This window comes from Falco rusticolus, chromosome 12, assembly GCF_015220075.1.
Source record: "Falco rusticolus isolate bFalRus1 chromosome 12, bFalRus1.pri, whole genome shotgun sequence".
Taxonomy (NCBI): domain Eukaryota; kingdom Metazoa; phylum Chordata; class Aves; order Falconiformes; family Falconidae; genus Falco; species Falco rusticolus.
This window is the reverse complement of record NC_051198.1, coordinates 1,476,958-1,500,708: the sequence shown is the minus strand read 5'-3', so window position 1 is coordinate 1,500,708 and position 23,751 is coordinate 1,476,958. Positions and strand designations below refer to the sequence as shown.

The 23,751-nt window shown below is 45.4% G+C and overlaps 2 protein-coding genes across 8 annotated transcripts in view; one reads left to right on the top strand and one right to left on the bottom strand.

Moving 5' to 3' along the window:
* Positions 1-73: 73 nt before the first annotated feature.
* NPHP1 (nephrocystin 1) lies at positions 74-18,020 on the bottom strand. 7 transcript variants are annotated; one of them, XR_005106970.1, is made up of 21 exons: positions 17,901-17,995; positions 17,748-17,812; positions 17,141-17,201; positions 16,529-16,665; positions 15,886-16,081; positions 15,475-15,576; positions 14,570-14,661; positions 14,096-14,138; positions 13,436-13,520; positions 12,712-12,806; positions 11,936-12,064; positions 10,706-10,780; positions 9,853-9,963; positions 8,027-8,109; positions 6,676-6,752; positions 5,724-5,823; positions 5,210-5,322; positions 2,745-2,818; positions 2,255-2,299; positions 1,701-1,887; positions 419-507 (listed from the first exon to the last, which is right to left on the bottom strand). XR_005106970.1 is itself a non-coding variant. In XM_037405466.1 (20 exons), the coding sequence occupies exons 1-20, from the start codon at positions 17,967-17,969 to the stop codon at positions 229-231; spliced, it is 2,031 nt and encodes a 676-aa protein (XP_037261363.1). In that variant the 5' UTR covers positions 17,970-18,020; the 3' UTR covers positions 74-228. The 7 variants fall into 7 exon arrangements, 5 of the variants coding, with proteins under 5 accessions (XP_037261363.1, XP_037261366.1, XP_037261365.1 ...); XR_005106969.1 differs by having other exon boundaries at positions 430-507; positions 1,697-1,887; XM_037405466.1 differs by lacking the exon at positions 1,701-1,887 and having other exon boundaries at positions 74-507; positions 17,901-18,020.
* A 1,963-nt stretch (positions 18,021-19,983) lies between these two features.
* Positions 19,984-23,751, top strand: part of BUB1 (BUB1 mitotic checkpoint serine/threonine kinase) — a 33,915-nt gene continuing 30,147 nt past the window's right edge. The window contains 4 exon segments of the mRNA XM_037405377.1: positions 19,984-20,045; positions 20,228-20,310; positions 22,816-22,930; positions 23,558-23,686. Coding sequence (XP_037261274.1) covers positions 20,025-20,045; positions 20,228-20,310; positions 22,816-22,930; positions 23,558-23,686 — 348 coding nt within the window. The 5' untranslated portion in view covers positions 19,984-20,024.

Sequence of the window (23,751 nt, the reverse complement as noted above, 5' to 3'; positions counted from 1 at the left end):
TGCACCGAGTAACAGACAACATAGCCTTGTCTAAGACTGCAAAGTCAAACATTTAAAACACAATTTCCATTAGTTAAACTGATAAAAACATTTTAGTGTCTCAAAACGTTTTTATATGTGTTAAAATATTCTTTACAATTCAGACGGTACGCAGTTTCACTCTGCTGAGAATTCGTTTACATTGTTACCCTATTTGTATAGAGCCTGAATTGTTCTTCTGTAATCCATTCAGACTCCAGGATTGTTTTCCCTCACTTCTCTTAAGAAATCATAAGTCAGCTCTGAGATATCAAAGGCTTTGTGAGTGTTTTCTGATGACAGCAGATAGTGAAGTGCACCATTATTCTCTTGGCTCTTTTTCAGAAAGTCAGCAATCACTCTCCAGCGAGATGCTTCAGACTCTTCCTCAGCCCACTTGTGGTCAGGGAGGAGAGTGGACTGGAGGAGAGGGAAGACAGAGTTGTGGTACACCAGGACAAACAGCGATTTCAGAAATTCTCCATCTCTCTGCAGAGAAGAGGATTTGAAAGTACTTCAGTTCAAATACATGGCGTTGCCAAGCACTCCTCCAGAAGTATTGTGCACAGGGGGGGGAAAAAGATCAAAGAAGAAAACATTCGGCTAACCCCCGGTTCCCAGGATTACAACGGGAAAAGATCTGACCTTCCTAAATAAGCATCGGCTGGCCAGATGGGCCTTGGACTCGCCACCGAGGAGTACACTACATAAACCACAGATCAACAAATCCGCTCTCCAGCCAACTTACTTTTCCAAACGACAGAGAGCAGCGATACGCAGCCAAACCCTGCTGGGTGCCACGAAACAGCCACCGAGAGCCCTTTGTTCCCGGGGGTTTTGTATCTCTTCCCAAGAACACCGGCATGCGACGACTGCTCCCCAAGCCTCTGCACGCACAGAGACTGCCAGGGTAGTGCCACATCCTCCCCGCCTTGGAAGCCCAAACTCCACTTGTTTCTCTACTGCCCCAGGCAGAGTTGGAATGATCCCACACTCCTGGCAGCATGTGGCTCTTGGCGGGAGGCAAGGCCACACCGTACGCACTGTTACTTCCAGCTTTCATAGGACGTTTTGTGCATGGCAAGAATTACGCCCTCCCCTGTAAAGACCAGTTTGAAAAACTCAGACTAAGCAGCAGCCCGGTCAGTGATCAAACACTGAAAGATCCCAACGCTGTAACTAGACAAGATCTGTGCGCCTCATTTCCCACACGCACACTAGAAAAACCCCTTCATGCAAGGAGGGCAGATGCAACACGCTGCCTCCTGGAAAACTTGATCACCAAGACTCTTCCAGAAATGTGAGCGCTATGAGTGGCAGTGAACGCCTCAGCAGCAGATTTAGCGGCTAAGCTAACAAGTCACACAGCCGTGCAAGGAGTAAGAATTCACCAGGCAGCAATCCTACCACGGGAGTGGCACATGACAGATCAGGTAAAACTGGATGGTTCTGGGATACCGAGGAGTTACTAATTCTTTGAGCAGATCAGCTTTCGTTTTGGATAAATGACCCTGAAAAAGCAATTCTGACTCAACAGCATTTTGTTTTGTTTGCACAAACGAGGAGATCTTCTCGCCTCTCTATTCAGTAGCACGCACAGTGAATGAGATACCCTGCTGCTGCTCCCAAGAAATGAAGTGCCTTGGACCAAGAGCCAGTGCCTTTCCCGTTCCGTTACCTACAGCTTCTCTTTGTCCAGAGAACAGGCGGTAGGACCAAGGTAGGGTAAGCCTGGTGGCATGGGCAATTCTGTTCCTAGCTGTCTACACACCAAAACTGGATGGCGGTTACATCTGTCTGAGGTAGGGAGACTTGCAGAATTCAGAGGTCTTTTTCAGGCAGACTGATGGGAGGTCTGGAGCTCAGAGGCTGGAGGAGGAGAGATTATTCTGTGAACATACACGGCCCCTGTTGTATCAGTGGAAAGTTTTTACCAGTCAAGTACTGGAAGCACCTCGTGAAAGGGAGCCACGCTTCGGGTATGAACCTGCCACAGGTTCCCCGCTAACAACCATACACAAACGCAGAGACAAAGGGTTACAAGTTAACTTCATACTCCTCCTAGCTTACTGGTATAAATATGGGTAAAGAAACGTTAAGAACTGCATTTAGCATATCTACATTTTCTAAATAAATGTACAGCGAGAGAAAAAGTTAACTAGCAATAACACTGACAGAAAGCTTCTTGTTCAAATTAGATTGAACGTATGTCAAATAAAAAACTCTAATTTTTTACCTTCTCGGATCTCTTCAACGTTCTTTCTCTATCTGCCCAAGCGCTCTAAAATGAAGTGAAATGTCAAATCAGACTGGGATGGTGGAGATCTAAAGCAATTCCATTTTTAGCTGCAAAAATCTCTCCTGCAGTCCCACAGCTCCTGCCACAGTCCCACTTCCCTCACACTCCCCACTCCTCCCTGGCACTAACCCACCCGAGCACGCTCCTGCTGTGGCTGCATGGCTAGCGGCACTCAAACTAGCCAGTTCATGTCTCTGCATCCCTTCGGAACGTACTCGAGCCTTCTCTTGCAGTTTTGCAGGCACTAAGACACAAGAGCTGTATGTACTTGAAACAGTTAAATGGAAAACCAAACAGCAGAAAAGTTACCTTTTCATGCCATTAAAAAAAAGAAAAAAAACCCAAACAAACCCAAACTCAGATTCTGCAAACTATCTGGGAAATCCTGACACAACAGATGCAATTGAACGCTGCATAGATAACATACCCGAAGTGCATCCATCAGGTCTGGCTGATCCACGAGTTGAGGGAAAGTTGCTAAAATAGGACTACAGATTACATCTGAAACAGAAAACACACACACTCAAAGGCTAAGGAAGAAACAGGATGGTTTTCAGGGCATCAACACATCAAGGTGTTCAGCACATCCCCTCCCCTCAGATAATTTCAAAGGGAAAGTTAGCTGCAATGGTACTCCGGAGCAGCAGGGAAGGCAGAAGAGCTCTCCATCAACTGCATTCTCTGACTGCAGCAAACTGAATGGCTGAGAGACAGTTACCCTGACAGCGACACACAAACCACAACTGCTGGGTTTTTAGGAGAAGCCAGCAAGCAGGAGACCTGCCTGGCTTCACGTACAGGTAGACTGAGGTGGTTTTCCTCATTTTTGCACCTGTCTTTTTAATAAACATCTGAAATTGTGCTGCTTGGTTTGGATGAGTAAACATGCTTTCATTCTACCTTAACCTGGCTCACGTTGTGTGCGGTCTTAAGGTAGCTGGGTAACAAGTGACAGAGTAAACGTACCAAATGGGGCACATCCCCAAAGCGCCTAGGCCTCCCGCGTGCCCCCCCGTCAGCTGCTGGGGCCAGCGGTCTTGGTGCAGCCGAACAGGCTGGTGTGTCAGAACCGTGGGGCAGGGCAGCACTGCCTCGCTGGGACCGCAGGAACCAGCGCTCGCTCCTAGGAAGGGCAGCACGCCTTGACCCCAGCGGCGCGGTGGTCCTGTCGTTATTTTAGTTAATGAGATTGTGGATAAGACTACAAGAGCGCTACAAGTGACACACAATGGAATTCTGGTTTTCTTGTGATTTTACACTTGTCTCTTTATGTGCAAGTTGATGGAAAGTTTAGTAAACATTAGTAATTTACCGATAATAAAACATGGAAGCAAGCCAGAACTGATTACTTTTGTGGAATATAACTGGCATTTTAAGCTACCCGTTAGCTGATTTTGAAATAAGAAAAATCTCCCGTTACACTAGTAAAAAGCAGAAAATGGCTAACAGAACAACTTCTGAAACCCTGGGGGAAAGCCTTTAAATCATTTCAAATGAGGCCTGAATCCAAATGGATGCAATTTATCTCCAGGAGAGGTCATTAGCCTTATCTATTGTCCTACATTATAAAGATCAAATCAAGTAAGGGTGACAGTTCCTAACTAGCCTTTAAAAACTAAGCAGTTTCATTTCTCTGTGGTCAGTTTATTAAATAAAGCATTAATTTCTAGAAGGGTCTGCCTTCCAGATACCGAAGTCCATATACGCAGAATGTGTATTAAAGCTCAAGAAAATCAGGAAGGAAGTTAAAGTTCTGAGCACCTCTGAAAGACAAACCTGTAATTCAGGTGCCTAAGTATGGCTAAAGAATGTAAGTTAAAAGTGCTCGTAAGTGCACATGCAAATTTATTTGCCATAGGAACAGACAATAATTCAGTCTGGAGAAGAAAAGGGAGAAAACACAAGAAAGCAACTTTGCAGTACCAATATATATTGTATTGGTGTACAAATTCACCTGTAGTACAGTTAAGAAATGTAATTTTTCCATATTTCAAATTGATATTAAAATGGAGGAGACTATAAACTATTACAGTTCTGTCAAAGGCTGTTGAAAGACGTGGAAGGACTAAGACAGTTACAAAATCAGAGCAAGATACTGAGTTCTAAAACCAGAACTCTTCCAGAGTTCTGTCTCTTCCTGCTGCATTAGTCAATAATAACGAAAAAAAAAAAAAAAAAAGAGGATTACTTAGCCTCAATGACAGAAACATCTGCCTAATCTCTTCTGTAACTCAGAGAGCATGCAGACACTAGAAATTAATGAGTAAACCTGTATGCATGCCTAATTTCTCATCCTATGGGTGGTGAAAAGGAAACATTTATCTTCCAAATAATCCTTTACCTTTATTGGCTTTCCATTTATTTGTATTTATTTAGAAATAACTCTACCTACCTGCACAGGCTTTTTTAAAATGAGAATTTCACTGAAAGCACTTCATTCCTACCGTGTGGAAAACAAAACTATTCCGGTGGGGTTTGCATTCTGCTACGTGATGTCAAACAGGGTAACACATCAGATGCGGGCTGAAGTATTACTAGTTTGAAATACAAACACACCAAGCGGTGGTACTCACAGCAAGAGGCTGTTCCCTTTTGTCTACAGGGACAACAGCTTTCTGTTTGTCCCCACAACACCTGCAGAGTGAAAATTAAACACACTGAAATCCTCTACACAGGCAGCATGACTTCCTCACCTTGTGAGATGGTCGGACAATGGCAGCACTACAAAGGAACAAAATTCTACACGCCCTGCAGCTGGGAGAGTTCCTCCTGCAGCCGCCTGCTCTCTCTTACAAAAGGGAGACTCTGGAGAGAGTAACTCTCTTTATGAACCTGATCTTTCTCCAACACACTCTCCATACGGAGTTAATTCTCCGCAACGGCAATTCTTACCTGCGCTTTGTATGCTTATTCTGTCTTTCAGGAGGGCATCACCAAGCATTTGTCGATAAAATATCAAGAGATGGATGTAGCACATACTGCCCAGTAACGTTTCTGGAAGCAAACTATTGGGAAAATAAAGAACATGCGGTTGAGATTTTTATTGAAAAGTGCTCCTATGAAACATTCAGTAAAACCTGAGGGTAATGACAGCTTCACGGATATTATTCATTAGCTCATACTGTCATCTCCACGAACCCATCACAACTTTTGAAGGCATACATTGATACAGCATACATGGATACAGACTCCTGCTGTCGCAGTTCTTAATCTTACCTAAAGACTTTGTTTTCAACAAAATAGCTCTGAGCATCAAACAGAGATCAAGTATGATAAGCCGGGAACACGACCCTCGGTTTTTTCCATGGCCAGTGCTCCAGGGAAGGGGAATACTTTAGATCTCTGGGACCATTCGAGGCTATGTGAAACACTCTTCCAGTTTACGGCAGCACACACGAATACTTACTTCAGGACGGCTTTTGACTGCACACTTAGTGACCTCAGTTTCACTAGAAGCACAGGCTGTTTCCTGAGTGCCATAAACTGATGAAAAACCCCACTGCCTGCTGAAGAAAGAAATACTCACTGTGAAATCAATCATTTGGAAAGAACATTAAGAATTATATTACAAGAACGGGCATTTAAATTTGGCATGAGATGTTTTACTAAAACTGTAATGGTTTAAGGATAGTCTAAAAACCAGGAGGAACTGCACGTCTGAAGATTCATCAGCTCTATCAACATTTGGTTGAACATAAGCTATTGCCTCTCTGTAGTACGGTGGATTCATGATATGCCTGGAGTAACGCAGAGGTAAGCGTCCAAATGGTAAAGGCCTCCCGTTGCTCGCAGCATGTGTCGCTGGCAAACGGGTATTTTTACAGCTTCTGGAGGAAAGCCATGGCCACCCTTATTTAAAACACAAGTGGTCTATCATCTGAACCAACTCTTGGGGAAGCTTTATTCAAGCCCACAGGGAAGACCCAGTACAGATGTTCTGTAGCATATTTACGCACGCGTGGATCTTACGCGCAAGTGATACGGGACTTGAACAGGCTGGCTTGGGAACTCTTTAGACCAGTGTAACTGCTGAGCCTTGTACCATCCGTCAGCCCATAGCCACGAACTGTTAAGTGCAGTTAAGGAAATAATTGAATCCATTTCTCAGAACTAACCTTCAACCTGCAAACGCTGGATATTACAGAAACATCAGCACTGGCAGATGGTTCCGAATCCCACCAGCCAGTTCTCTTGTGCAAAATAAGAACACACAAAACTGTGTTTCAGGAGGGCATCAAAACAAAACCAAACCAGGCTGTGGTGACTGCGTGCTAACAGGAGATAACGAGAGCATGTTGTAAAATCGGTGTAACATTTGTGATATCGTTCTAGTTTTATAGTGTTTAGGAGAAACACACCTCTTCTTGATATCGATGGGTCAACCTCAATGCCTCTCTCGTAGGGAGTACCACCATTTAATAGCAGCTCATGCATCCTGTGAAAGAAAAGCAACACAGTGAAAATAAAAAGATAAAAGGATACGCGAGAACAGCACAACCATTTCCCGAGAAAGCAAGCTGCCTGCTATCTCAAATAAAAAACTGACATGGTGCTTGATGTTATGACTAGTATTTTATGTGAAATGACTACGCCTAATTAAGTAGCCAAATCTCAAATGATAGATTTGTATTATATTGGGAAAGTAGTTAATTATTTTAAAAGAAATTAGCAACATTGATTTTTTTTTCCACATGACCCCAGTATTTTTCTTATATGAAATTTAGCAATTGTTTCACTAAAACGTTTTTAAGGAGTCATTGCTTACATAGTACATTTTAGAAATGGAAAATTTAAAACACTGAAGAATAAGGTAATCTCAGTTCTGTCAAGAGTAAGTCACTGTTGCAGGAAGCATGGCATTTCACTCTGTAGACACCAAATTTAATTAATGAAACAGAAAAATAACATTAGAGATTACATTTAGAAGAGATTTAGAGACTTAATAGAGCAGTAGAGGTCTCCCGTGGGTATTTTTTTTTGCCCTGTAATCCAAGTATATTCAGAATACACATACATATCTATATATATTTGGTAAAAACCAAAGTATCACAAGTCTTATCTACGATGAATAATTCTGTAAATTAATAAAAAGCTTTCCTACATTTAATAAAATAGAAATATGTAATTTCATTATTATTTAGTTCATGGGTCCAACTATCATTAATCATAAAATCAACTGCAAAACATAAGCTTATTCACACTCTCCGAGTGAGGTAAGAGATAAATTCACAACTCTTAGCTGCTTAGTCTTGGAAACCAATCTGCTAATTTTTACATGTGAAATGGATATAAAGTGCACGTCAGGAAGAGCTGGAATCAAAAAGGACGCTGCCACCTTCAGTTTGGGTAATGATTCTATTTTATATAAACAGAACACTAAAAAACTCCCTATTAACTCAGGCTTTTCCATAGTTTTAAAATTCCTGAAGAATATTTTTCAACACACACTAACTTGCAACATTTCAAACCTGAATGTTGGGCACAGGGAGCACTTTTCCCACACAAACTTGGTAGAACGTACACCGGGTGTGGAAGCAGGACCGGCATTCTCACTGAAAGACCCAGCACAACCTGCGCTTTAGTCTGGGTTACACCTGCCCCTCTTGGTGTGTAAGTATGAAATATGAACTCCTGGCCTAAAATATATGCATATAAATACATATGTTAATTCACAGAGAGAAAGAGAGAAGGAAAACATAGCAAACGTACTTGGAAGGAACAGGCATTCCATCAGAAGTAAAAAGCTTCAGAAATGCCCAGCCACAGCTTAGCTCTCCTCTTTCACCTGTTGACTAGAAAAAAAGAGAAACGTCAATAATTTGAGCAGGTAAACCAGAATGAGTAACTGAACCACAAACAATTGTTTAGGATAATCACACGAAAATTGTAAAAATGGTAAAAGCCCCAGATTAGCGGTAAGCAAACACTGACTGTGTCACATTCACAGGTGTTTGAAGATGTTTACCAAACAGCACACACAGTTATGCTGAAGGTGATCATCTATGAACATATTTAAGACATGAGGATTTATAAAGCCAAGAGACACACATTTAAGTTTGACATAAGGGAAACCCAAGTACATCAGGCTCCTGAAAGAGAAGAAATGCACAGATACAAAATGTAAAAGCACCCAAAGCTGCACTGATGCTCTAAAGAGTGCAGGACAGAGAAAAGGACAGGAAGAAGTTTGTCCAGAGGATTTACCCATCTGATTCCAGAGTCATCAGTTTCCAAGCCAGAGACCCAGCGCATCAGAAGGCTTTATTTGCAGTACCAGAGACAGTGCCCGGGAATGGGAGCTGATCCTGTGTGCCAGCCCATCCGCCTCCAGACCCCAAAAGCACCAGTAACAACAGGTAGGAACTTGTAAACACTTCAGCTTTCATTTAAACTTACTCCATAAACAGAAGCAGACAACTTCGCCTAAACTTGACTACTCAGATTAGCGTGAGGAGGGCAATTTTGTCCCATTAGGGCTCTGAACCACTGCCCACCAACACGCTGTTCATCACCACAACTGTCACAGCCCAGCTCCCTACAGATGTACGCTCTGCTCATCCCCCTGAGCAACAGTTCTGCAACCCCACCACGCTCCTGGCAGGTCTCTCCTCCCCATCACCACAGGCACTACACTCTTGCACACTAAGTTCACACCCGTGTTAGTGAAAGATAAAATACAGCAACAGCACCCTTTGCAACTTCTCTAGCTCCATCTTTTCAGGATTCTGCTGCCCACCGTTTAACACCCTGCTTACTAGCTGTTCTGGGTTACCCTGCTTTTCATCTTTCACCCACGATTTACTTGACTGCCAAGATTCAACTGAGGAAGATCGTGACCATAACGAAAACGTAAGTGTTCGGAAAGAGGCAGCGAGACTCAAGTCAGTCTTGTTGATAAAATAGCTGAGACCTTCCAGAGCAGTGGCCTGTTCTGAAAAGCCACTGTATCCTCCAAATATCACTGTTTCTTATGCTCCTGGATGCATCTGCCTTCTACTACGGTAGTTCTTATGGGCTTTACCATCTATCGTGTTACTACCCGTTGTAATTCTCAGAAGCATATCCTAGATGGATAGGAAATATCTGTATCAATTCCAGCTACAAACCAGAGTCCATACTATTTAAACAGTTAAAATTTTAGTTTCCAAACTATATAGCACAGTAGTCTGAAACAAATCACAAAGATAGAAAAACAACGTAAGGAGTGAAGAGGGAATTGGTCCTTTGCGATCACGTTACATGAGATCTTTAACAGACGAACAGAAGTTGTTTCATTGTAAAGGTACAGTCATGTCCACCAGTCAGGAAGTCTTTTATTCTCTAAACAGTTCCAAAATCCAGCATCGTTCTCCTCCCTCCCAGAAGCCAAAAGGCAGACAATCTTTTAGTAAGCCAAGAAAGGTTCAGCTAAATTTCCATTTGGATCTCACAGTTTGCTGCTGGGATACTACAGCTTAACATCAAATATTGGAACAGCTGGTCCACTTTATAAATCTGTGCTTGGAACAATTTATACTGCAACTTTACCCACTTACATGGCGAAGATAAGTGATGCCAAGTTCAAATAATATACCAATGTCTGAAGACAGAGAGCTGGACCTGACAAAACAGTCCCCATCAAGCAAGCTGGGTAAAATGCCCGTTACCTAAAACAGGGAGAGGGGTGGGGGAGGGAAAAAAAAAAAAGTGAATGTACCTATTAAAAAAAACAACTAATTTTTAAAGGCCATCAAACAAATCACTCATTCATGTAGGATCTCAAGCTCAATCCCATTGCATATAAAACAAGATCAGGGTAGAGAACCGATTTCAGTTGAAACCTTGCTCCCCTTACTCTTTATCTTGCCATGCAACACAACTATGCTACCAAGGTACTTCCGTGTGCGCTAACAAGCCATTAAAGAACTTTAGATGTCAAAAAGCACTTAATTCCTTACAAGAACACAGCAACGACTGGGGTAAGATGACAACATTACTGCTGTGAGCGTGGCCCTGCATGGCACCTGAAACATGGGGCCAAGCATGTGCTCTTTTTAAAATGAAATCAAAGCAAAAGCTCACATGCACAGTGGCTAGTCTCTTCCCTTCTCCACATACACCGCGTAGCGTCCGCCTGATGCTGATTCAAAGTTAACCAGTGTCACCGGCTGCATCACCAGTCCCTTCTGCTACTTTTCCTTCCCCCCAACTCTTTTCTCCAAAGTGTTTTTGCTAAAGCACTCAGTTTAGTTTGAATTCACGCACTTCAGCATGTCTTTTCTGCATATTCATTTTGGTTGCAGTACATTTTATTTCTAACACAAATACCAGAAGTAATAGATGTCAGTAAATAAGCAGCTGTAAACAGACAGTTACTTGGCTATGTCACCTCCTGAGCAAGATACCTACCCTCGGAGAAAAGGTCCATGTTTGAGGATTTTTAGGTTGCCACGTAGCTCTCACTGTGTGAATGTTACTCAGCACCTGAAGCATGACAGCGGTGAAAAAAAGCTACGGCAAGTGTTTCTGGAAAGCTATGCTTTAAGCTTTAAGAACATGCAGTACCATCCCTGATTAATCCAACACTGCACACAACAAATGAAATTACACTTTCTCTTCAATTTTATCAGATGGCTTCAGTTTAAAGGACTAGCAGAAGTTTTCCCTGAAGCCACAGAGCACTTTCCAGCCATTCTTGCTTCATATACACCACTAACAGTCCCCTCGCCCGCAACAGCATTCAGCGCAGCTGAACGAAAACTGCCAGATCGTCAGCGCTAGACCCTGTTATAAAAAAGATGCGCTACATGTGCGCACAGAGGAACACAGAGGATCAACAGCAAGTGGAGGAATCTTGGTATGACCCTGACAACAGCTACTCCCAGGCCCATCACAGGAGATCAGCCCAGAACACACTCATCTCCACAAACCTAAAGGAGCAAAGAGGCACAATGGCAGGTGGGGAAACTGAAATTATGGACTCGGAGAAATGGAGCTTCCACCCCAGCCCCTCCCAGGGCTGCCCAGGACAGCTGTCAGCCCCAGGGCCTGGGTGTGAGCCCTGTTGTGACAAGTCAACCGGAGCAGCTTGCTGGATCACCTTACAGACTGAAAGGGGTCACTGCTTAGGGGTACAAGGTGCTGGCAGGCAGAGGAAAGGCATTTTGGGACTGCACGTGACTTACTACAGGCATGTTCAGGGGAGAAACCAAAGGCAGAAAAAGGGAGGGATCAAGGTGCTTTGTGGAGTAACAAGGGTGGGAAAACAGAGGGATAAGTATGCATGTCTGGCCATGCCCAGCACAGCACCTGATCAGTGCAGTCTGCCCTGTTTACTCATTAAACTGCATTTATAACTATTTTTCTGGGTGAATGAGCTCTCTATTCCAAATGCATGTGTGTGCGTACATCTAGGTGCCATCAACTAGCCAGACCACAGGTTACTGGGGGCCCACACGACCTCAAGTGAGACACTGAGGGTACAGAGAGAGAGTTAAGTGGCTGGGAGGCAGATTTTGTGTGTGTGTGTCTCTCTGAGCGAGGAGCTGGAGGAGTTGGCTACCAGAGGAATCAGAGCGTGAAAGATCCTGAAAAGATCCACATCTCATCCAGACTTTTTTTGATAGCCAAACAACTTACCCGATTGCCATCAAACAGACAGAGCCGAACATGTCTACTGAGAACCTGTATACTGAGTCCCGGGAGAGGAATCATTTTACAGCTACATAAAGTTACAATCAGGGATACTCTAGTTGGTCTAGGATAAATCTGAAATACAGACAACAGAAGGAGGATTAAATCTACAAGGTCTTCCTACACGTGGTAACATTTTGTGTTTATTTCCTGAGATGACCAAGTGTAATGTTCACTCGACCAGATTCCTCTAACCACAATGCTTGTGTAGTATTAGCAGCAGCACCAAAATTTCTTCATAAGCCTTTAGCTCTCTTCTAAGGAGATTGCTACAGACATTTTAGCATGACAGACAGAAGGTCCTATTCAAAGTTTGAGAAGAAATATTCTAAAAATGGGCAAATGAAGGCATAAACACTAGCCAAAATGAAAGACAAATTAACTCCGTGATTTCACAGTGCCTAGCAGAAGTTTATGGTATAAAGATTCAGACTAGTCACCCATGCAGATCTGCTTCACCCCAGACAGGGAAGGAACCCACAGATGTAAGATGAAACATGATTCTTACCCAACACGATGATTTGTACTGATTTTTTGCCTATTAGAGAGTAGCATGTGATAACATCTACTGCCTAAGGAGTCTCGACTGACATAGAAATCTATCCTCTGTTCCACAGCAGTATCCACCCACCAATATGAAATATTGCAGCATTTCGCATCTAGAGATCCTGAAATTTCTCTCAAGCCAAAAGTATCATAGCTTTCTTACCAGTAATACTCACAGTATTTTTTTCAGAGTTCCACACCAAGTCTTTGAAAGCCACCTGTGATGGAGTAAGCTCAGGCTGCAAAAAGTAGCTTGCTCGAAACTGATTGCCTACAACAAAAATAATTTTAAAACTTTACTTTTTTTTTTTTATGATCTTTATTGCCACAACACCCAAAATTCAGATGTCCATTTGAATATTTGACTGGTCCAAACAAAACCACGGAGATATCTTCTACAAGCACCCTTCAAAAAGGGTACTTTTACTATTCATAAGCATTCTGCAGCATTTCATTCCACAAGCACAGTAATTTAATTAACAGAAACAACAATTGATTTGAAACAGTTTTAAACAAAAAGATAGGAAACGTGTAACGTATTTGAAGAGATTCCAAAAGGCCTTTGAGACAAAGGGAAGATTAAAAAAAAAAAAAAAAGCATCCTTTTCTGCAACACCCACAGGAAGTATCTCACAAAGAGGAAAATCTTTAAAATCATTAGGAAATTTGTCATTGCCAGCATGGCCAGGATTTCACACAGATAAATCAAAACTTAACTGAAAAAGGAAAAAAAAAAAAAGCCTTTTATACATCATTTGATAGGTCAAATATAGCCTGTACAGATTACCCAACTATAATTAAGCAAGACTGATTTTAGTCCAGTAGGCTAGTAAACAGGATAAGGAACTCACCACAGACACCTGAGAAATCTGCACTGCAATTATTGTGAGAAAACCTTACCTTTCTCTAAGAGCTGGAAAAGTGTGGATAGGCGGAATCCTGCAGGAACTGCTCCTGTGGCTGCCAGTACCTCTACTGTGTCATTCTATTAAAAAAACGACAAGGGGGGGCGAGGGCCAGGGGAGGTGGGGGGGGGAGAGAGACAAAGAAAAAGTATGTTAGTATTCCTGCTACTTAACATGTAATTCTATCCTAATTTAGAAGTCTCACACAACAAGTATCAGAGATCCAGGGCATCAGCCACCTCTCCTCACCTGAAGCTAATTTCACCCACCCTCAGGAGCTTTTGCTCTGTTTCCTGTATGAACCCAGCCAGACCCAATTTGTTAAACTCCCCCTCCGTTTCCACGCTGCAGCAGAGCAGTCAGTTACAGAACAAAATCACACCCAGCACAGAACTGGTAAAGCCCTACTGTGGCAAAACAACAAAAGACATCTTATTTGCATCTTCATTTGGACACATAGGCTGGGCTGCAGCCCATTTCTAAAGTATGGGAGAACATTCCTGTAGTATTCCTTGCTAAAAAAAAAAAAAAAATTGTCATTTAAAACCAGTGGCCTGCAATGTGAGAAACAGCGCTTGGTAATAAAAGGCAAACCTTGTCTACAAAATAATTAACATGACAGTAAATGAAGCTGCTATGTAAGAGATACACCTACCTCCGTGACAGCTCTTCTTACAGCACTCCAGTGAGAATCTGTTCTGGAAGAAAAATAATTATTTTTTATAATACATCATCCTCATGTGGACAAAAATTTGAACACTAAATATTGATTAGTTTTTAAATAGCAGCAGTTTAATAACCGTATCTATCTGAGAAACTACTAACAACGTATTTCTAGTCACTAAGACTAACTGCTAGACTGTCTCATGACCCAGTCATTCTTTGATTTTGAGGGGAAAAAAGGCAGACCAAAGCAAAACTCCCCAACAAACCCGCTCAAGTAAAAATGTGCCTGCAGACTGGAGAAAAAAAAAAAAAAAAACCAAGTGCACTCCTGTACTGAAAAGAAAAATTCAAACAAGCAAATACCCTTGTGAGGTATTCTCACTGTCAGAAATGTAAGAAAACTGCCCGATTTAAGGAGGAAGAGTCATTTTATACTTACTTGCCTTCACATCACTCCATTTACCTTTTCTTAATTTCAGTTCCACTTGCTGTTTCATCCACCACTTCTATGTGTTCTTCACTTTGCGCTTGGCTTTCACCACCTTCACTATGGACCTGTAAATCAGATTCAAAATGGCAAAGGGCTCGATTTCTTCACAGTTCTGTTTTTAAAAATGCTTTCTCCAACCATAGCACATCTCAATAGTTCAGAAGAGGAGATTTTTCCATCTGTAATGTATTACTCCATAGCACTGTAACTGCAGAATACTGCCCTTAGCTCTGCAGCTACAGCAACAAGTAAGCAAGAGAATGCATTTGCAAAGGGATTTTTAAAGAGAAATACATCAGCACCATGAAGTAAAAAGCTAGCTACTCAGCATGTTCTTTAGTTGCATTGCAAAAAGCTTTGTTCCATCTGATCACTCAATCCCAGCTGTGCACCCACACTTCAGTGTCCACCATCACTGGATATACACGTGCGTAAGTACATAAACTAACATGTGTAAGCAACTCTAAAAAAAAAATACAAGTTACAAAGCTTTAAAATCAATTTTTAGAAGGTTCTTCCGTGTCAAATTACAAAATACTCCAACATTCACAAGGATTCACATTTCATATAAATTATGAAAAGCCCAAATTAGTCCATAGCAGCTTGGAATCTTCAGAGCTGATCTTTAGTGAAAAAGATTATGACCTTCATATTCAAGAAACTTCTCTGCATTTATATGTCGCATCTTCACAAGGCACAAAAATACTGCTTTTGCTAGCTATCTCCATAGATGTATACAGGCATAGTATTATTTCCAAACAACTGGCAAAACACTACTGTGTGTCCCCACGTAAGCATTATGATCAATCTTACGCAGACACACTATCATTAATAGATATAAAATAACAGAGGTGAGACTAGAACAAGATAAGACTAACCGCAAGATAGGTTCTAGGAACGAGGCCTCTCTCCCCTTTCGAGTTTTCGGCTACCCACCAGCCATCTGCCTTCTTGTCATGTATAAGCAGGACTTCCCCTTTCTTTGCCATTAGAAAGAGAGACAGAGAAAAGACAACCAAGTATTTCAAAAGGGCTCCAGGCACAATTAAACAAATAAAAGCTTATTTTTCCCTACAACAGAGATCACAAGACTACCGTGACAGACCCTGCCACTACAGAAGGTGGCAAAAGGATACTGGACTCCACTAAGCCAACTGTACACCAGGAAAAGCCATTTCTCCTGAATCCCACAAGGAACTGGCTGAATCCCGAAGAACAGGATTTAATTACAGTTATTGCTTAATACAGAATGATCTGCAGTAAAAAAACTTTTACAAAGACATAGTTACCATAAATGTGAGATCTCCTTCCTGCTGTGCATTAAAGTTCCCAACTGCAATACATTCTTTAACATTCGGATCATCCAACAATTTATCCTCATCGGCTTCTTCACTGTCTTCCTCCTCACTACTTTCCTCATCTTCACTCTCCTCCTCCTCTTCATTCTCATCTTCTGCTTGAGGATCTTTCTGATGTTCCTGATCCCTAAACAAAATAAATCAAACTTTTAAAATTATTATTTTAACAAATTTTCCCGAAATTTCTGTAAAGCCTTGCAATATGGGCTTCTCTGCAAAGATGTTATCCAGATACAGAATTGTCATTCCTGTTTTACTCTCTGTCCTGATCTGAAAAAACTCCAAAATTCCAATGGTGTTTCCTTCCTGAGCCTACAGGCCACACTGCACCCTCTCCTCTCAACCGCCACATTGTATTTCAGCCATTAACCAACACCCTCTGAAAACTCCAGGGAGCCCTTAACGACTGCATCAAGAAAACAAGCCCGTAAGAGCTGGCTCAGGAGCACTTTTGTTTTAACTGTGTGTTAAGACAATAAAGGGGATGGATTAAAAATTTTTCAGGGTCCTTTCCAACCGTACATCTACAAATCTACAAAAGTACAGATTGTATTTGTTTGTTTAAGCTACTTACACCCCGTAACTCGTAGTCACATTATCTTGATCCAAGACAAGAACAAGTTTCTGCAGCTGCTGAGAAAGTTTTAGCAATAGCTTTTCTTCTTCTTCTTTCCTCTGACTGTAACTCCCCACAGGTGCAGGCTCATCAGCCTGAGAAAGAAAAACACAACAAATTGCTCAAAGAATCAAAGTTTAAGTAAAACAGTTAAAGTTCCCCTAGAAAGTTAGTTTTCCAGACATGGCTTACAAACCCGCACCTTCCTGGGCACTGTCACTCCCTGTTTAGTGAGACCTTTCTTGCCCTTGCATTCTGCCAAGATAAAATTTCAAGCTAAATTTCAAATCTGCATTCCCTGCTTCCAATACAATGCATTGGGTTGATAAACATTATTTTATAACATATTGGGTTGATAAAGATTTTAAGCACGGAACTTGTACACAATAAAGCATTAAAAATGTGCTTTAAATAATATACACGGATCTCAGAGATCCCAGTTGGGGATTGTGCAGGGCTAGGCACTGCTCTTGACATGAGACATCTAAAATCGAAGGAGGCTGGTATTCTCTAAATACTCTTGGTGATGTATTTTGGAGAAAACCATTAACAAATTGTCTCCATACTTACTTTTTTCAAAGCATAAAGAGCATTTGTATTCTCATCCACCAGTTTCTTCAGCTGCATACATCTGCATTGAAAGACAGAGGGTGTTTTCTTAAAATTCAGAACGTGTGACCCAAATCACGCATGCTTACTGAAACGTGTCAATATAGATACTCCGAACTTTGCCTGCCTGCATGCACACAGCCTGACAAATACCAATGTACGCCCAAATGGCAACTTAGCTGACTGATACCTGTGATGGGCAAATACCCACTTAAAACTCCCTCAGCCCTTCGGGACTGGGAAGCAGCTGGCCTGTGGCTTCTGGAAAACAGACAAGTGAGAAGGGGCAGGGAAGAGATCTGTACGATTAGGAAAAAAACGGAAAGGCACCCAGGGAACCATCTGCTCCTTCTGCTGCTGCAAAGGTGACGGGGAAGCGGCGAACCTGGCAGGGGCTTTGCTCAGAGCCACCAGGAGATGGTTCTTCCCACAACACAGAGTTAAGCTGTGCGACTCCTGGCCACGGAGCGCTTCTTAAAGAGAGAGGGGAAGGCCGGGGGCAGGGGCTGGGAGCAAGGCCGGGCCCCCGCAGCTCCGGCGGGAGGGGACCCCTGCGGCGCCGCCTCACCTCTGCCGAAGGGCCTCCCGCCGCCCGGGGGCCGGGGCTGCGCTCTCCGCCCGCAGCGCCTGCACCTGCAACACAGAACGGGCACCGGCAGCCGCCGGCTCAGCTCGGCTCGGCCCAGCGCCCCGGGCCCAGCCGGGCCGCCCGCCGCGGTACCTGCGCCTGCAGCTCCCGGCTCCGCCGCTGCACCCGCTGCAGCGGGCCCCGCTCCCGCCGCCCCGACATAGCCGCTACGCAACGCGCGCGGCGGCGGCGCGAGATGTCGTCACTTCCGGCGCGCGCGGCACGCCGGGAGCGGCAGGCGCCGCGGCCCGCCCGCCCGAGGGGGAGCCGGGGGCTGCGCGGCCTCCGCCCCCAGGCATCGCCCAGCCCTGGCCGGGCACGGCCTGGCCGCGCTCGGCACCGCCCGGCCGCCAGCGGCACCCGCCGGGCCCTGCTGTAGGCCGCGGGTAGGAGCCAGCAGGGCCTCACCGCGCCCTGGCCCGCCGGCCAGGCCCTCCCCTGGGGAGCCCCCGCAGCCGTGGCGCATCACCCCTGGCTTCTGCTGGAAAACGCGCCGGAGCACACACCTCCCGCTCACTGGTAGTCCCCCCCGCCTCGACAGAACGGCACCTGTATGCAGGCACGGCCCCAACAGCTGTACGAGAACCCCATTCCTAACAGCCTGCCAGTCTCGAGATGTAAAACAAAAGACGCACCATGAAAAGGTACCAGCGCTTCACTGGTAAGGCAACTACAGCTCAGGCAGAATTGGGGCAGTTGGAACCATGTGGTCCAGTCAACAGCAGCACCCAACACTGCGTTCCCCGGCCTTTGCACTGAAGGAACTTCCAAAGGTCTGAAACCTTGTTTCTACCGAAAAGCCACAGGACTGCTTATGGGGCTACAAACGTGCACTTTGTGATCTTAAGGGGTGCCAGGCAGGTTTGGTTTTTTTCCCCAAAACTGTTTGAACTTCTACAGTTCAGCAATATAGTTGAAAACCAGCAGCCTGCACAGCGTGCAGTAAATCCTCCAGAGCAAAGCAAGAGCACATCCTGTCAGGCGCAAGGAAACACTCTTCCAGAACACGCTAGCAATGGGAGGGGAAGAAGGAACACACTACAGCTATCTCCGCAATTCCTTGTCCAAAGCGCAAGAAGAAATTCAAAGTCCAAAGCACAAGCATCCTTCGTGTAATTTGCTCATTTATTCTACCAATGCATGCAGCTATTTCACCACTTAATTGTCCCCAGTTCTTTTTTTCATGTGCACACTTTCATACCGAGATCTGTCACTCGTTACAAGCACCTGTAAGGTATGCTGCTTAGCAGAGAAACAAACACATCCAGGAACATCGTGTCACGTTTTTTGCCAGTTTAATGTATCGGCAGCACTCCTTGGCCAGGGCAGAGCAGCGTATCTCTGTAGCAGACCTAAAGCAAGGCAACACAGACAACCTCGAGAAATACAGAAGTATGTTTGGTGTCATCGTTCCTGCATCCTCAGTATGTTGTTAAGTCTCCCACAGTTCAGGATCTTGTCATCTAAAGGACAGAAGAGAGTCCCCAGCATTCCACGGATGCCATCCTTTTCCAGCAGCGCTTCAACATTGCTTTCACCACCCCTTTTCAAACTAGCTCCGACGGCAGTGTGGGGCAAAGCCAGTTCTGCTCACAGAGTGTCCACCCAGGTGGGGCTCCTGGAGGGGACAACCAGAGGATCGTGTTGACTTCCTAAACCTGGCGAGGCTGCTCGAGGAGACAACTGGAGGGTCACGCTGACCTCCCAAACCTGGCGAGACTGCTAGAGGGGGCAACCGGAGGGTCACGCCGACTTCCTAAACCTGGTGAAGCTGCTGGAGGAGACAACCGGATGGTCGCGCTGACTTCCCAATGCTGGCAAGGCTGCTGGAGGGGAACAGCCGGAGGGTTGCACCGACCTCCCAAACCCGGTGAGGCAGCCGGAGGGGACAGCCGGAGGGCCGTGCGAGGGCCGGGAGGGCAGAAGGCTCCCGGCAGCACGGCTCCCCCGGGCTCAGGCCGCCTCCAGCTGCTGCTGGGCAGCGGCGAGGCGGCGCTGGAGGCGGCGCTGGCGCCAGCGGAGGAAGCGGCGGCGGGCCCGGCCCGCCTGCCAGCCCACCAGCACGCCGGCGGCGAAGGCGGCCAGCAGCGCCCAGCGCACGGCCCGCGGCCGCAGCGCCTCCAGCGCCATCCCGGCCGCTCGGCTCGCGCCGCCCCCGCTTCCGCCGGGGCGGGGCCGCTAAAGGCGGCGGGGCCGCGGGGCGCGTCTGCCCGCGCCATGGCGGAGGCGGCGTCGCAGGTAGCGGGGTGGCCCGGCGGGAGGGGGGGGGGGGTCGGGTCCGCGAAGCTGCGCCGTCCCTCGAGCCCTGGGCACGCTACAGAGGCGAGAAGCGCCCCGAAGGAAGCCGCTTCGGGTTCTGCTCGGAGTTCGTTTCAAGCTCCAGCACCTACTGACCAGCTGCACTTCTCCCTTTTCCACAGGATCTCTTGCTGGCAGCAGCATTTGTCTCTGATGCGCAGTACAACAGAAATATCCCTTTTAAAACCTCCCCAGAGGCAGTCAGGTAAGGAGTTCTGCGTGCCCGCAAACACCCGCGCCATCACCTTGGGGCAGGGCTCTGTGCTGGTCTCAAGCTGGGCGGGGGAGAACCCACTGCAACTGTGTCAAAAGAGCAACAGCCAAAAAAGGTGAAGGGCAAGGCGGGAGACCTCGGGTTCTCCAGCTGGATGCTGAGAACGTTGGGTGGGCAGGATGCAAAGAACTAGATTTAAACTGAAGTGTGTGTGTTAAATGGGGCTCGGTGCATCTGTGTGTTGAGGATGGGACAAGAAATAAAAACTTGGGTTTTGTTGGAGGGAAAGAAAAAACTTTCAAGCTGCAGCGCTCTGTGGGGATGAAGAGTTTTGGAAGCTTGGTCAGCCCTCACCAAGCTTGGGAGGGCATGCTGGAGCGTGGCTGTGCTGGGTGTAAGAGGCAGGGTCTCGGTAGCAGGGGGCTGCACAGCTGGCCTGTGTGGGAGAACAGCCCTGTCCCAGGCCATCGCAGCTGTTACAGGTTGGCTTGGCAGCAGGTGACACCAGCCCAATGCAACACCAAAACTTCGGCTAATCAAAGGAATGTATGGCACCTCTGCTCAGGTGTGCTTCAGAAAGGGTGGTTGCTGCTAGCTAGGGGCAGCAGTAATTAAAAGGTTACGTTAATTGGCAATAAGTGCCCTGAGTCAAGAATGTTTTTACCTGCAGTGGTGACTCTCTTTGCTTTTAGTTGCTGGCAAGAGGCTGAGCAACTTCAGAGAAGTGACTTTTCCTTCAGGTTGGGGCTGCTTTAGGCAAACGCCTGCCACGTGTAAAACTTAAGAGAAAGTGGCTAGCGTAGAAAGGAAAGGTGATACAACAGACTGCCAGCAAAGCGGTGGGTGAGCATTAATGGGTCCTGTAGCCCTCCCCACAAAACCCTTCCCTCTTACTTCTTGTGTCTTAGCTAATGAAGTTTCTTGGACATTTTGGAGATGCAAGTATAGTTAAGTATGTTTGTTATAAAGGATTTGAGCAGGTTCATGCTGTTGCATAGTTGTGGTGCCTGTCTGATTCGGAAAAAAACTGAGTGTGTGCATATAATCTTGGTGTGGTTTAACCCTAGCTGGCAACTAAGTACCACACAGCTCCTTGCTCACTCAGTGACACCTTGGTGGGATGGGGAGGAGAGTCAGAAAAAGATAAAACCTGTGGGTTGAAATAAGAACAATTCAATAATTAAAATAACAACAACGATAGTAACTGTAAAGAAGAGGAGATGGAGAGAGAGGAGTAAAATACAAGGGAAAAAGAAAAAAAGCAACAAGTGATGCACAATACAGTTGCTCACCCCACGCTGACTGATGCCCAGCCAGCCCCCAAGCAGCGATCGGCAGGCCCCAGCCAGACACACACCCCCGCACCCACCCCACCCCGGTTCATATACTGAGCCTGATGTTCTGTGGTATGGGACAGCCCTTCGGCTCAGCTGTCCTGGTTATGCTCCCTCCCGGCTCCTTGTGCACCTCCTCGCTGGCCAAGCATGGGAAACTGAAAAGTCCTTGGTTTAGAGTAGGTGCTACTTAGCAACAACTGAAACATCACTGTGTTATCAACATTATTCTCCTACTAAATCCAAAACACAGCACTGTACCAGCTGCTAGGAAGAAAATTAACTCTATCCCAGCCAAAACCAGGACACCTGCCCAAGTAGGCTTAGTATAACTAATAGAAATTATTAGGTTTTACATGGTTGTGTCTTGATGGTGTAATTAAGGGGATAATATCATGTCATCTGTGTAATTGCCTGCCCTGTAGTGTTTATGCAGGTGGTTAATTGGCAGCTGAGGTGACTCTTTGGCAATGTTGGCAGGGTTTTTTTATTGGCAGGGAAGCTACATGCTCTATAGAGCTACTCTGCATCTCCCTAAAGGAGCCACTGTTGTATGCCATAGTGTGAAACCTCCTGTGGGAGGCTGAGCTGGACATGTTCATGGTTTTTGCTAGCATTCACCAGAGGTTTTGCTGCTGTAGGAGTTAGAGTGCTGCTTGACCTGTGTATGAAAAAAAAAAAAAAAATTGCTGTGCAAGTCCATACTTCTCTTTGGTGGCTCTTCTTATCTCTTTGCTTTTTAACCTGAAAGAAAAAAGGATGCTAGATAACTGATCAGACTTAATTTGTGTGTCCTGTGGATACCTGAGCTTAGCAGAAGTTTGCACTCAAATTAAGGAACAAGGTAATTACAAAAAGGAAGCAGCTTTAGCAAATCTGCATGTTGCAGTCCTAAACTGAACTGGAGAACACCTGTGTTGCACCTTCCTGGATTTTTTTCCTCCCTGAAAGGGAGTATGGCATCCGTTGGCTATGATGCTATAAGAAAGGGCCAGGAAACAAATTGCCAAATCCCTGGCTGGCAGAAATTGTGCTGCTGTTACCCTTCTTCCTCCATGACTCGTTGGGACAGTGTGCGCTGTTCTTCCAAGATGCGTTTGGTAAGCGCATGGGTATGTGCACTGAGGCCTTTATTTATGGTGCCACTGCCTTCTTTCTACAGGCTTTATTATCTCTATAACCACTGGATTATGCGAACAGCCACCTACTTCTTCATCTTTCTCAACCTGTCCCTTGCGGTGTTTGAAGAACCTGCTGTGTATCCGCTCCCCTTCCTGGTAAGTTTTCAGCATAGGAGCAGCAATGCAGCCAGCATTGCGTTGCTTGGTAGAGCAAGCAAGGGTTTCTTGCTTGAAACTAGTTGTCAGAGGTGTTGGGAGATAATTGAGGTTGATATTTCCGTTTATACCTTTGCTCTACTGAAATGGGGACAAAAAAGAGCATAGAAGTTACACAGGGACTATGGGAGCCATCGTGGCTGTCAGCAGTGGCTGATGTGACTGCAGAAAAAGTCACATTGCTTTTCTGCACCTCAGAACAATTCCAGCCTTCTGTGTGATCTGAGCCCAGTCCTCATGTCTGAAGGCAGAAGTGGAGTGTTGCCCTTAGGACTGACTTCTCTGTAGCCTTTGTTCATTCAGCACTAGTGTGTTTGTGAGAGGTGTGCTAAGCAAATACAAATTTACAGGCTTTAACCTGCCTGTGGCAGGGAATTTCACAAAAGGAAGCCTGAAGCTATGGCTCAGTGCCAGATACATGAGCCTGTGAAACAGTCGACAGCAAAACCTGCTGGAAAAACTTTTATACTGACTCTGCCTGTACCCCAGCCTGAACATCCTCATCTGTGTGAAAAGGGCTAGCACCACTCTCAGTTGTCCTGACTTGGGCCCCTTCTCTCTCTGCAGGTCACTTCACTGGTCGAGGTGTTGTGCCTTCTGGTGTTCTTTGGCCGACTGGTACATTTTGCAAAAGTCACCCTTCGCAACGTCTTCTGGAAGGATACCAAGAACATCTGCATCATGGTTGCAATCCTGGTGAGTTAGGCCTAGGGGAGCCTCCAAGGTTGAAGTGGCTGATGCGGAGGTGGCGTTTTCCCCCT

Bases quoted from the DNA above. Each gene is read 5' to 3' on its own strand.
- NPHP1 (XM_037405466.1), bottom strand. From the start codon at position 17,969: ATGTCGGGGCGGCGGGAGCGGGGCCCGCTGCAGCGGGTGCAGCGGCGG. The intron at 16,666-17,140 runs GTAAGTATGGAG...TTTCTTTCTCAG, and splicing joins CTCTTTATGCTTTGAAAAAA to GCTGATGAGCCTGCACCTGT. The intron at 15,577-15,885 runs GTAACTATGTCT...CTAATGGCAAAG, and splicing joins AAGGAGATCTCACATTTATG to AAAGGGGAAGTCCTGCTTAT.